This window comes from Tetrahymena thermophila (genome assembly GCF_000189635.1).
Source record: "Tetrahymena thermophila SB210 genomic scaffold scf_8254764, whole genome shotgun sequence".
NCBI classification, from domain to species: Eukaryota; Ciliophora; class Oligohymenophorea; order Hymenostomatida; family Tetrahymenidae; genus Tetrahymena; species Tetrahymena thermophila.
Window position 1 is genome coordinate 106129 of NW_002476523.1, and position 14700 is coordinate 120828.

Sequence of the window (14700 nt, forward strand, 5' to 3'; positions counted from 1 at the left end):
AAAGCTCATCCTAAAAATTAATGAAAATTAAATTACTTCTTTAAAAATTACTATATTTTTTCTTAAAAAATCATATATTTTGTTCAAGAGATAGATCAAAAAAAAATATATATATCATAAAGATTTATAATAAAGTAATTCTTACATTTTTAATAGATTAAATTCTAAAAATAATTAACTTATTAATATTTCTAAATATAGTCTGTACAAAAACAAAATGAGTCTTAGGGTGTTAGTTCAAATCTTTATGTAAAAATATAAAACTATTAAATTAAAGAAACCTGTAAATATTATTTATTATGTTTTATATATTATAAGAACTAAGTATTTATTAAATAAAATAAAACAAATTGAAAAATTAGTTAAAATCTGTAGCCTTATTTAAATTAAAAAAAGTAGATAATTATTGAAAAATATAATTAAAATCATTTGCCACCTTAGTATAAAGAGCAAGGAGAATTTAATACATGTATAACTAAGCATCTAGATATCTTTTGATAAATAATAATACAGTAGAGATATTTAGATTAACTGCCTATTTAGATAATAGAAATCCAATTTAATATCAATAAAGTGAAAAGAGATAAATAAAATGCATTTTAAGAATTAACAACATTATTTGGTGATAACCTAAATATATTAATAAGAAGATGTCAGTTACTGTAGGTATATATATATGTAGGAATAATTCTCAATATTTAAGAGAAGATTTAAAGCTAACTCCCTATAAAATTTAAATCTTCTAAATTCTAATAGAAGATGATTAAGAAAAAAGAGTTCAATTTGCATAATTGTATATAAATTTAATTAATGATGAACTTAATTATATTTTTAGGGTGAATTCATATTTTATTTTTATTTAAACGTAAATAAGTAGAACTAAAGAATTTAATCAATAAATAATTATTTTAACTCCCTCTATATATGTGTATATTATGTTTGATAGTAATGCAAAAACAAATATATAAACTATAATAGTAAACTCTGTTTAATAATTAAAAACATCATTAATTTTTCTATACTATTTTAAATTCTTTTAGAGTGGCTAATTATAACAAACAAACATATGTTTAATCTTCTAATAATAAAAATTTAGGACTCTTTTTAATATTTTGTCATGATTAAATATCTCTCATTCAATATTAATCAATGTATTTTAAAATTTATTTTCTAACTATAGTTTCATAGACTCCTTATAATCTTGTAATTTTTATTATTAAATTGATTATTTAGCAGCTTCTTCTTTTATTTATTGGTGATATTTATTTTTTGGCAAGTTTCTCAAAAATTGTTATTTTATAACTATTATAAAATTTTTTATATATTAGTTTTTGAAAATTTTAAATACTTTAATATCTAATTATTATAAAAAAATATCTCTATCTTTTGTAAAGAAATTTATCATGCTTAGTTATAAGGTCTGGAATAAAAATTAAACATTTAAAAATTTAGGCTCACTCAGTAATTCCGTCCTTAGCGCTTATCTGGGGTATAGGGTAGCGTTTATGATTAGAATATCAATATCACTTAATATGAAATTTTTTATTGGATCTCTAATTTAGAACCAAATAAATATGTTAATTTTCTCCTAATAAATAGTTGGATGGTTTTTTATTGTGTAAATTATGGATATTTATTCTATTTAATCAATAATTCTTGTTTGAATAATTTTTTAATTTCAAGCATAAAAGTTAGAAAAACTTAATCAATCATTTAAAATTATTCGTTTATAAAAATAACTAAAGCCATTTTTAAATCTCTAGCCTTTCCTCAAATTAATGCTTAAAAATAGAGGATATTTATTTAGTGTGGAATCAAAATAAAGCCTAAAATAGATTTTTTTGATCTTCATTAATGTGGAGAGTTAGTTTAATTGCTTTTATTCCTTTTTAAGCTACTATTTTATTCATCATCTTTAAATAATTAATTTACTAATTTAAAAATAACAATTCTTTTTATTCAGCTTTTAATTTTTAAATAGGTTTATGAAATTTAAAAAATATGCCTATTACTACTATATTAGATAAGTATGCTTTATTTACCTCCATTTTTATTAATCTTTCGTTGGATTTTATGTCAAGTATATATTTTTAAAATTTAAATAAACTATATGGTTGTATCTTTAAGTTAAAAATGATAGTAACAATAAAAAGACAAAAAGTAAATGATATTATTTAATAATTTTACTAATTATATAAAAGAATTATAATATAAAAGTGTTAAAAATAAGATATATTTTAAAAATTGAAGGAAAATATTTAAATGAATATATTGATTAGTTTTACAATAGGCATTGATTTATTTTTCAAAAATTAAAAGAAGGATTAGGTTTTAAGAAATAATCAGATTAATTGATTATTAACTGTAATTATCTAATTATTTTTAGTAATAATAATAGAATGATTCATCAATATTAATTCTCAAAAATAAGAAACACTAGAATTGAATTATATGTATGGCATATTATCATAATATATTAGGACCAATGCTTAATTGCAGATTTATAATTATTTTAATCATAAAATAATGTTTTAAAAATGAGCGGAAATTATTTAAATCAATATATTTATTTTTTATGTAATAGCTACAGCTTTATTTCAAAAATTAAAGGTTGGATTGGTTTTAAGAAATAATCAGAAAATCGATTTTTATCTGTAATCATCAAATTCTTCTTCTTAATGATGATAATAGATTCTTTACCAAAAATTAATTTTTTCAAAATATATGAGAACTATGAATTATATGGTTTTGTAGCTAATATAGATAACTTAAATTTATTTTTTTGTTTGTAACAATTTTTAACACATTATTTTATGAGAAGGTTTAAAATATAGATATATTATGACTATTAGGGTGCTAATACGGTTTATTTGAAAATAATTGCAATTAAAATGTTATTTTAAGTATTAATTTAAATTATAAATTATTGAAAATGTTTTATGTATACTAGTTTAAAAGCTTGTAGATATCCCATAAGATGAAATGATGGGTAATAATCTTAATAATGAACCAAATTAATTTACTATTTTTTGATTGATTAAGGATTGGAATAATGAGTGGCTTTTAATTTTAATTTGGGTAGAAGTAGTTTGTTACAATCTTAATTTGAATTAAAATACTCTGTAATTATAGAAAATAATGAGCGGCTTAAAGTCGAAGGCTTCCAACTATTTACTGCTACTTTTAAATCTCCAACATTTCTAATAAATATCTCACTTAATAATATGGTTATTTTTAAGATTCATACATCTAAAAACCGTTTTAGAGGGGTTTATTTAGTTAAATTAAAATCTAAGCTAAGATAAATTCAAATGGCATTAGTTTATTTTTTATTATTTGGTAACTAATATTAGAATACTCACTTTTAAATGGTATAAAAGATCAATTAATCTTATAAATTTAGTTAATCAAAAAAAATTATTAATCTAAATTTCCTGAAAATGAAATTAACAACAAAAACTTAGAAAATCAGAATGTTTCTTTTGATTATTTTACAAAGTGAAATTTTTGATTGATATTTTATGTAAAAAAAATTATTTATTTCAATAATTAATTAGTCATAAAACACTTATATGCTGTTCCTATTTACGATTGCTCAACTAATGTGAATATTGATCATTAGAATCCTCAATGTAAACTTATTATGAATTATTTATTTAATTATTAATTCATTTTTATAAACTTAAGTTAGACTTTGCTTAATTAATTACGGAGGTCCCGCAAATCAATCTGATTAAAACACCATGAAATAATATTTCTAAGATACGTATTGCTTAAATTCAGAAAAATATTCATATGACTAACAATACTACTTAACAGGTAGTAGTTGTACTTCAAATAGTGAGATAAAAATACAATATAACTCGTAAAAAAATTATTAATAAAACATATATTATTTTAGCAAGATATTAATCTTTTCTTAATCAATATTTCAAATTAATTTATTTTTAATATTAAAGAAAATTCACAATTGTTTTTAAGATATTAATTTGATATTTATAAATTTTTATACATAAATTAGGACTAGAAAGATATATTCCTACTTTTTACTTTATTACCTTTATACATAATATCCTCCAAACGATAATTTAAAATCTATATTCGAAATAAATAATGTCAGTAAACTAAGCGCTATGGGATATATTGATTAATTTAACTAGGTTTATTCTTAAAATTATTAATCTGTGTATTAAGCAGGCTTATATATAAATAGCTTAACAATTAAAATAACTCCATTTAATATGAGCTTTGATAAATAATATCAAATTTATCTTAACTAATTTTTTCTAAGCGTATAATTGGTAAATTTAATTATTAAATTTATTAATATAATGAGGCATAATATAACCTTGGTTAATTAATTAAAAAATAAATAATATATAAATTAAAATTATTAATAGACCAAATAAGTATTTTTAGAAAAAGCATAATAAATTTTTTTTGATTTTAATTTTAAAAAAATATTTTTCTGAAAATCTGAGCTGATTTTTTAAATTTTAACCAAGCAAAATTTTAAAAATTATAAATATGATTTACACTAAAAAACATTAACTTAAAATTTATAAAAAGTGCTAAGATAATTGTGACTCATGTGATTATAATTAAATATGCTAATAATGTTCTCTTGGGTTTTATTATTAGCATGCATCAAATTAGTGTCTAATTTGTGATAAGAACTGTGCAAGTTGTAATGGTCCTAGCTCAAGTAATTGCTTAACGTGCAATCCAGGATTATATTTTGATAATACCTTAAAATAATGCATCATTTGTGATCCAACCTGTAAAACTTGTGATGGTTCAAGTTCTAATAATTGTTTATCTTGCAATATTGGAATTTATTATAACTAATCTACAAAACAATGTATCTGTGATCCAACCTGTAAAACTTGTGATGGTCCAACATCTAACAGTTGTTTATCTTGCAATATTGGAATTTATTATAACTAATCCACAAAACAATGTATCTGTGATCCAACCTGTAAAACTTGTGATGGTCCAAGTTCTAATAGTTGTTTATCTTGCAATATTGGAATTTATTATAACTAATCCACAAAACAATGTATATGCGATCCAACCTGTAAAACTTGTGATGGTCCTACTTCTAATAGTTGTTTATCTTGCAATATTGGACTTTATTATAACTAATCCACAAAACAATGTATTTGTGATCCAACCTGTAAAACTTGTGATGGTCCAACTTCTAATAGTTGTTTATCTTGCAATATTGGACTTTATTATAACTAATCCACAAAACAATGTATTTGTGATCCAACCTGTAAAACTTGTGATGGTCCAACTTCTAATAGTTGCTTATCTTGTATGATTGGACTTTATTATAACTAATCCACAAAACAATGTATTTGTGATCCAACCTGTAAAACTTGTGATGGTCCAACATCTAATAGTTGTTTATCTTGCAACATTGGACTCTATTATAACTAATCCACAAAACAATGTATCTGTGACCCAACCTGCAAAACTTGTGATGGTCCAACATCTAATAGTTGTTTATCTTGCAATATTGGAATTTATTATAATTAATCCACAAAACAATGTATCTGTGATCCAACCTGTAAAACTTGTGATGGTCCAACATCTAACAGTTGTTTATCTTGCGATATTGGAATTTATTATAACTAATCCACAAAACAATGTATTTGTGATCCAACCTGTAAAACATGTGATGGTCCAACTTCTAATAGTTGTTTATCTTGTATTATTGGACTTTATTATAACTAATCCACAAAACAATGTATTTGTGATCCAACCTGCAAAACTTGTGATGGTCCTACATCTAATAGTTGTTTATCTTGCAACATTGGACTCTATTATAACTAATCCACAAAACAATGTATTTGTGATCCAACCTGTAAAACTTGTGATGGTCCTACTTCTAATAGTTGTTTATCATGCAATATTGGAATTTATTATAATTAATCCACAAAACAATGCCTTTGCGATTAAACCTGTAAAACATGTGATGGTCCTACTTAATATAATTGTTTAACATGTAACTCTGGATTATATTATTAGTAAGCTTCAAAATAGTGTGTATAGTCTTGTAATAACAACTAATTTGCTAATTTATTACTCCAATAATGTGAATTATGTGATAATAGTTGTGCAAGTTGTTATGGAAAGGACTCTAACAATTGCTTAAGTTGTTACCCTAACAGCTTTCTCTACAACAAAAATTGTATTAACCCTTGTCCGAATGGGTTTTAAAGTAATTTTACTTCACTAACATGTGATTCATGCTAATATTATTGGAGCCTATAATGCAATCCCTGCTACCCAAGCTGTTAACTATGTGATTAATCATAGATTTTAAATAAATAATGTAAGACTTGTTATAAAGAAACAAGAATATTAGATTCAAATAATCATTGTATCTGCTAAAATAAAAATGATTAAAGGGATATATTTTACTAATGCAGCTATAAAAATATTGCCGTAATTGATGCAAGGTTAAGTGCTTATTCTCCATCGCTTACTATCGATTTTGGATCTCCTTTGGTGAGTATCATATCAAATACACCTTAGTCTTTGTGCTCACAGATATTTGAATAATCAACTTTAGACATGCTTGGGTTAGATTCTTAATGCCAAATAAGTGGAAATTAAATTTAGGTTAATTTAAGTAATTTAATTTTATAAAATATTCAATTCAACTCATTAAATTTATAAAAAATTTAATTTAATTTTTATTTTAAATTTAATTTAATTTGATAAATAGGCGACTCTTCAAAAATAATGGAAAATAATTCTATTATTTTTTTACCAAATAAGCTGCAGTTTATAGATTACAGTACTGATTTCATTAATGTGTTTTATAGAAATACTACTTTCTAAGATCCCCCAGGAGTTCCTTAACTTTTATTTAGCTATAATCACATAGAAAACAGTTGTAATTCTATAAATATAACTCTTTATAATCTTTAATATGATGCAGGAAGAAAATTTATGAGTCTAAATTGGACTTTAAATCAAATAGTAGGCTCTATAAGCAACGAACAGTAAGAGGCTATAAAGTAGATATTATAAAAAGCAAGCTAAAATAAAAATACTTCTTTAATTATAAATTCTAAATACATACCTCCTAACATTAATATTACAATACAGTTTAGTTATTTACTTAAGGTTAACTAAACTGGTTCTTAAACATTCACCATTATTTATCAAAAATAAAAATTTATAAGAGCCAACTATTAGCAATCTAAGTATCCACCAATTTATAGGTTGATTTTTCTCTATAATGAATGAATTATATTTATAATTATTATTTATTCTTAAAAAAATAAAAAGATCTATGAGTTTGAGCTTCTACTTTTAGTTTTATGTTGAGATCTGTGAGTTAGGCCAAATAACTTATTTTAATGAGCCTGTAGATTTACAACTAGTTTCTAGTCAGCTTTAAAATCAAAGCCTAAGTCAATATAATTAATCAAGCTTTCAATATGATATTCTTCCTTACTCCTTAGCATCTAACTAAACATTTAATATGAGTGTAAATTTTTTATAAATATTTTTATGAAACAATCATTAAAAATTTGAAACTAATTTATCAAATAAAGTTTATTTTGGTAGATATAAATAATATTTCTAAAAATTTTTAATTAATTTTGCAATAAAAGAAATTATTTTTTATTATAAAAAACATAATTTTAAAAAATACCTTCTAAATATTGAATAACATTCCCATATTGTTAACAAAATGATATTAAATTTTAATATTCAAATTTAAAATATATTTCTTCAAAATGTTCAAATGTTATTTTAATTTTTCATTTGGTTTTAATTCTTCAATTTAAAAAATAGCTGATTTTGAATTTGAGTTCAGATAGTAAGATTACTGCCATCCAAAATATATCAGTTAATATTTAAATTACAGATTTATATTTGCAAATTATAGGAGGCTCAAGTCTTGTTTTAGGCTATCAAAATAAGATGGTCTTAAATACAGATTCGAGGGATTATGAGATGTATGATCAAAATTCCTCATAAAATATCAACTTTAGTTGGAAGTGTTTTAGTCTATCCTCTATTGACCATATTTGCTATGATTATTAGAATAAATAGATTTAATTGCCACAAGGAGCCAGTAATATTACTTTTCCTGCTAAAACATTTTAGCCATACACTGCAATTTAGATTACTGTAGTTGGATAAAAAGATAATAGGCAATCAAATTTCACCACTACATGTATATTCACAGAATTAGATATTCCACCACTAAATGTTTTATAAACAGCAACAAGCACTAACAGAAAAATTAATTTGAATGATGATCTTAATTTTTAAATAGTTTATGGTGAAAACATTTCATCAGATTATTTGTCTTATGCAGGAGCTATTTTATATGATAATAATCCAGTTGCAGCAATCAAATTTGATTATTTCCAAGTTAGATTTAGAATTTGGAACTATTTTTAGAATATAGATCCCTCAAAGCCAACACTTTAAATAAGATTTTCTGTGTATAATCCATTATTTGTTATGCCAAGCTTGTCTACAATTAGTATTTAAATTAATATTCCCCCTCATAATTGTGTTCTAAATATAAATCCCTAATAAGGTATAGCCCTAGAAACCATCTTCTAAATTTAATTCTTGAATTGTATAGATGAAGATCTTCCTCTAACTTACTAGTTCTTCTATTACAATAGTGCAGATGATGCCAATCTAGAATTAATTTCTCCTTGGAATATATTAAGAAGACAAATATAAGATTAGACAATAAACAGCTCAATTTAAACAGTACTACCTAAAGGAAATCTAGTTATTATGGCACAGGTTATGGACTCTTACCTAGGAGTTTATAATACCTCTTCTATAATATAAGTTTAAGCTTAGAATAAATCAGCTGACGAATATTATAAACAGGTAAATCAACTTACTTCATTAGCTTTATAGAGCTCAAATATTTAAATAACTAACTAACTAGTAACTTTAAGTATTATAGCAGAAGACATCAGTAAAAGCTATTAACTTTCAAATCAATTGAATGATTTAATAAGCCTATTGATATAAAATATATAGCAATTGTCTTTATAAATACCTAAGTTCTCTCTTTTATCTACTTTTGCTAACAAAGTAACTGCCTAGTTATCATAAGTACTCTTTAGCTCATCATACTAAAATAATGTTTCCACATAGAAAAATAAAATATTTGATTAACTATAAACAATAATACAGAATACTAATTCAAGCATACAAAGTAGTAATCTTAGTCATTTACAATAAAATAATGATGTTCAAATTTAAAATATGGTAGATTCTTTTAAAATCTTAAACTCAAGTGTTAGTTTATAAAGTAATAACTCATAGAATGATTTTGAGTCCTACGATAAAATATCAATTTAGATAGGAAATCTGCTTAATAATGTTAGTTTACCAAACTAAGGATAAATTATTCTAGATGGCAGCTTGTCCACACTTTTATCAGATAAAGTAACATAAAAAAACCTATTTTAATATGTTCTAACTGTAAATAATGACAATTCTGTGAATTAGACTAGTGTATTTAGTATTTCAAGAAATAATTATAAATAAAATATTTATGAAAATACTTCAGATTTTTAGGTGTATACATAGCAATTCAAAAATGTTAGTTAAAACTTCACTTACTCTAAGAATGAATTAATATCACCATAGATTTATAATTTTTCTTCTTCTTCTTAAACAGTTTTAAACCAGTCAAGTATTGTTTACTAGTTTGATAATACAAATTCTAGTAAGTTGTATAATATGACATGTATATAATAAAATAATCTCTCATGGAGCAAATCAAATTGTGATATCCATAAAATTACTTAAAAGAATTACATGTGCTTCTGTGAATCCTAAAAACCAACAACTATCATTGAAGATATTGATGATTTACTCTTAAAAAATAAAAATCTGTAGACAGCATTTGGAGAATAAGGGTTATTAAATATAGCAAGCTTTGAGAATTTTTATATGTATATAGTATTTTGGCTATTGTTAATGTTCACATTGGTTGAAATTTTTTTATTTATAATTGGAAAATTATTAGATAAATAAACAGTAAAAAAATAATACTCAAAAGTTCATAATCAAGAATAATAATAAAATGAATTATAACAAATTGTATAAGAGTAGTAATAATAATTGAATGAAATTAACTAAAACATTTGTGAAAATTCTTAAATGATAAATAACGATATATTCTAGAACTCTCCTTTTGCTTATTAACTTAAAAGTCATGAAAATATATAAGCAGAAATTTAGTAAAATCAATAGGTTTTATAACCATTTGATCAAAAAATAGGTAGTTATTTTAATAGAAAAAGAAAAAGATAAAAATTCCTCAACCTATAAATATAGCAAACCCGAAAAAACTTGAAGCAAGTAGAGGAACAAAATATTTAAATGAAGAAAGAGAAGGCTGAATCTAATTAATTACAAGTAATTAAATAATAATCAAGTTCTAAAAGTGATGAAAAAATCAAAACTCAAACATCTTCATAAACCTAAATAAAAGAAGTTTAAGATGAAAATGAATCTTAAAAAATCATTGTTTATTTGTCACTTCCTAAAGCGAAAAAGGTAGCAATTTTTCATTAATTTTTTAGTATTTTTTACATTTTTGATGAAATCCTTTAACGACCATTAAGATTCACTATGCTTTATCTAAAAACAGTACACACATTAGTTATTTCAATATTATTCTAAGGTTATAATATGCTCATTTAGCAGGTAATAATAGCCATTATTAACAGCTCATTAATGAAGATAGTTTTTTTTGGAATTATATTTACATTCAAAAAAGGCTCAATAGGTAAAACAGTATCTCTAATTTTGCAAATAGGAATAAGCTTGGGTTATTACTATGTCATTTTAGCAGTATCTAGTGGTAAAACTCCAAGTGAGTCTAATTAATTTATAATCCTATTTATAGTATCTTTTCTAACTGAAATGGTTTTCATAGAGTTAATCAAATCATTTTGCATGATCTTGCTGATTCAAAAATACATTAAATGCAATCAACCCAAAAGCATTTTTGGTAAATTGTATAATTTATTTGATTTAAAATAAATAATACTTAATATTGATGTTTGAGCCAAATTTCTATTTTTATATTTTTTGTTTGTTTAACACTTTAAAAATATCACCTTTTATAATTATTTGTTTTAAAATTACACATTTTTTTAATTGAGCTAGTTTTTATTTATTATAATCTATTTATATTTAAAATAATATTACTGTTAAGTTTAAAATGTTAATTTTCTCAAAATTTCCTCTTAAAAAAGTCAGAAAAAAGATTTTATTTTGAAAAATAAAAAATTTAATAATATTTTTCATACCTGGAATTAGGAAATATCTGAGGGTTTGAGAAAATGCGATATTTTAATATTATTGTTCGAAAATCAAATGTTAAAATATTTAATTTTTCACAACTCTAAGAACGGATTAATTCGAATTCATGATATTTTCTATTGTTTTTTTATGATACTATCTAAATAATAGAAAATTTATTTAAAAACTATTCAGAAATATTAAGATCAAATTACTTGTCATTATTCTACTTTAAAATAGTAAAATTTATATTTAAATTTAAATTGTCTATTTTTTATTTAATTATATCAGAATCCAACAAGCATAAACTTTCATGCTGAAATAAAAACTCACTTTAATTGAATCATATTAATTAACAATAAATTATTTTATTTATTCATTTATTTGCATCATTTTAAAATAATTAATTCTAATATTTAATATCTAAACAATGTTATTGAAAATCTAATTACAATTTATAATTCTAATATTTATAATAATTATTGCAGTTTCTCAATTTATTCGAAAATGATATTCGAGCAATTGTAAGATAATATAAATAATATTAAATATCTTGTTTTGAGTCAAAAAATAGCTAGTTTCTCAATTTATTGGAAAACTATATTCGAGTGTGAGATCATATAAATAATATTAAATATCTCGTTTTAAGTCAAAAAATAGCTCTTTAAAAATCAAATTATATTTAATGAATTAATTACGATATTAATTAAAATATCGATTTCAATACCTAAAAAAACATATTTTATATCAAATGAATAGTAATAATAATAACAATAATATTAATAATAAAATAATTGACTAAGAGTCATAAGGTTTTGAAAATCAAACCAGCCAAAATAAATATTCAGATTTTTCTAAACAAAGCGCTGCTTTTTCGCAAACCTATGAAAGATAACATCCATATTAAATTGGGATATGTGATGATAAAATTCAAAATAATTTCTTCTAAGATATGTCTTCAAAATAATTTAACATATGTCAAGATGCAAAATAAGAAATGATTGAAATAGTAACTATTCATAAATAATAAGACAAAAACTAACCAGAAATATAAATTAATGCAAATTAAGATAAAAGTACATAAGAAAATTAATAATAATAGTAATCTGATTCATCAAACAAAAATAGGGATTATTATTTAACTCAAAGAAAATCCTACATTTATTTGAATTTTAATATTTAGGTACTTGATCTGTTAACCTATATACCCAGTTTAAAAATTAGTAATAATATATCCCCAAAAAACATAGAGGAACTTTTATTTATATTTATTGGACTTGAATTTTGCGCATATTTATTCAGCTTAATCTTTATTTGTTCTAAAAAATAAAAAATATTAATAGCCTTATTAATACTTTTTATTGGGTTTAAATTAATTAGAACTTAGCTTCTTTGTCTGTATCTAGAATCAGTAGAAATATTTTTTGTTAATTAGATAGTGCATGTTATAAATTCCATAATAATTATTATAATTATGAAAGAAAAAGCTACTATTATTGGATGTTTAGTACTTAATTTGAAAACTATAGGTGGAGCTTTAGCTATTTATTTTTGCTATTTTAAAATTAAATTAGTTTCTACTTAAGGACTAATTATTCTAATAATAACAATACTCACTTTTATTTGTTTAGTCTAGCAGACAGGTGTTTTTTCATAGAAATAAAATTTCATCAAGCAGTATCTGTTATCTCAAATAGGGATTGTCTATATTATTTTTTGTCGCAAAAGTAAAAACAATAATAATAATGATTAAGGTGGTAATGAAGGAGACAGTTGTGATTCTTGTGGAAGCTGTCGTAGCTGTGGTAGTTGTGGTAGCTTTGGTGATTGATTTAATGCTGAAGGCATTTTTTATTTTTTATAATAAACCTCAAATAAAAATTATTCACTTTTTTTATAAATTTTACTTATTGTTATAATTATTTAATTACTTTAAAGAAATATTAATTTTTTATTTTTACTATAATTTAGATTTTTAAAAATAAAAATGTGTTTTTTAAATATTGAAATATCTTTCATAAATACATAATTTGATTGAAAAATTATTATATTATTGATTTTAAAAGAAAAACCGTGGTTAAAAATATATTAAGTTACAAAAAATTATCAATTTATTTTGAAAAAAATTGTTAAAAAAAAAGCTCGATAGATGCTTTTGATTAAAAACTTATTATTAATTTATTCTATGATAAATAAGAATTATTAAAATTTTTTTACAATAAATATGAAAAATTTAAGAAATTTTTTTGATAATTAATAACTTAATATTTCTCTCAAATCAAGAGGTTTTTTAATTCATAAGATAACTAACGTTTTCAAATTGAAAAAGTAGAAATTTAAAGAATATTTAAGTTCGTTTTTCTTTTAATTTTATCAAAAGTAATAAAATATTGATGTTTTGCTTCAAAAAATACAGATATTAGATTATTATTTTGGTTAGAGTAAAGTATTCACCGTGATATTAATATAAATTAGTCTTAAAATCTTATTTTTTAGTTAATTTTCTAAATATTCTAAAAAAATATTTCTATATTTTAATAAATATAAAAATTTTGATAAAAATTAACATCAAAAAAATAATAAATTAAATTGATAAAATAATTTGAAATACTATCAAATATTATAACAAAATTAGTAATACTCTTATGCAGGATAACCAACCTATTTTATAAAAATTACATTAAATCGTTCAACAATATATAAAACTTAAGAATATACAAGATGAATTTTTTTTAGAAGAAATTTTAGATATTTATTTCAGTAGACATATAAAATAGTTTTTTTATTCCAATATAAATAATATATTTATTATTATATTAATTTTTTTACAGAATGTAAAAGAATTTTTAGAATTTAATGCTATTTTTTTTATTTTCTATCAATTAAAAATTAAGTTTAAAATAATTTAAATTTACTTTTTTATTTAAAATTAATATAATTTTTATTACTTAATAAATAAATAGAAAAAAATAAATCGGATTATCAGGTTTAAGTTCTTTAGGTTCTTTAGCAAATTGCTCAAAATTATCTACTTTAAAGTTCACTTTCTAGTAAATTTATAACTATCAAATTAAAAAAATATATTAAAATTTAATAAATCAAAGATTTATTTATTTATTATTCACAACTATTCAACATAAGACAAATAAAATTATATTTATATTTATTTATTGAATCAGCGATTTTGATGAAGAATGTATCAAAGTTTTAGTTTCTTAACTTGTAAAATTCTCTAGGTTAACTGCATTAATAGTGGAATTAAGGTGACAATTATTTATTTATTTTATTTTTCTTAAAGATCACATTAAATAAAATAAATTCAGATTAATAAATACTACTTTTTTAAAATATTAAAGCAATTACTTTTTCTTTTAAAAAATA

At 21.8% G+C, this 14700-nt stretch overlaps 2 protein-coding genes across 2 annotated transcripts; both read left to right on the plus strand. All coding sequences in view use genetic code 6, as the record gives it.

The window, feature by feature from the left end:
- Window positions 1-3473: 3473 nt before the first annotated feature.
- TTHERM_00633070 (REJ domain protein) lies at window positions 3474-10753 on the plus strand (the record flags this gene model as incomplete). The annotated part of the gene is made up of 9 exons (XM_001010045.4): window positions 3474-3498; window positions 3558-3632; window positions 3688-3865; window positions 4022-4160; window positions 4570-6640; window positions 6737-7238; window positions 7306-7507; window positions 7819-10569; window positions 10664-10753. 9 exons carry the CDS (start codon window positions 3474-3476, stop codon window positions 10751-10753), a joined length of 6033 nt encoding a protein of 2010 aa, XP_001010045.4.
- A 1317-nt stretch (window positions 10754-12070) lies between these two features.
- TTHERM_00633090 (hypothetical protein) lies at window positions 12071-13150 on the plus strand (the record flags this gene model as incomplete). Its single annotated transcript, XM_001010047.2, has 2 exons — window positions 12071-12420; window positions 13048-13150. 2 exons carry the CDS (start codon window positions 12071-12073, stop codon window positions 13148-13150), a joined length of 453 nt encoding a protein of 150 aa, XP_001010047.2.
- Window positions 13151-14700: the final 1550 nt, after the last annotated feature.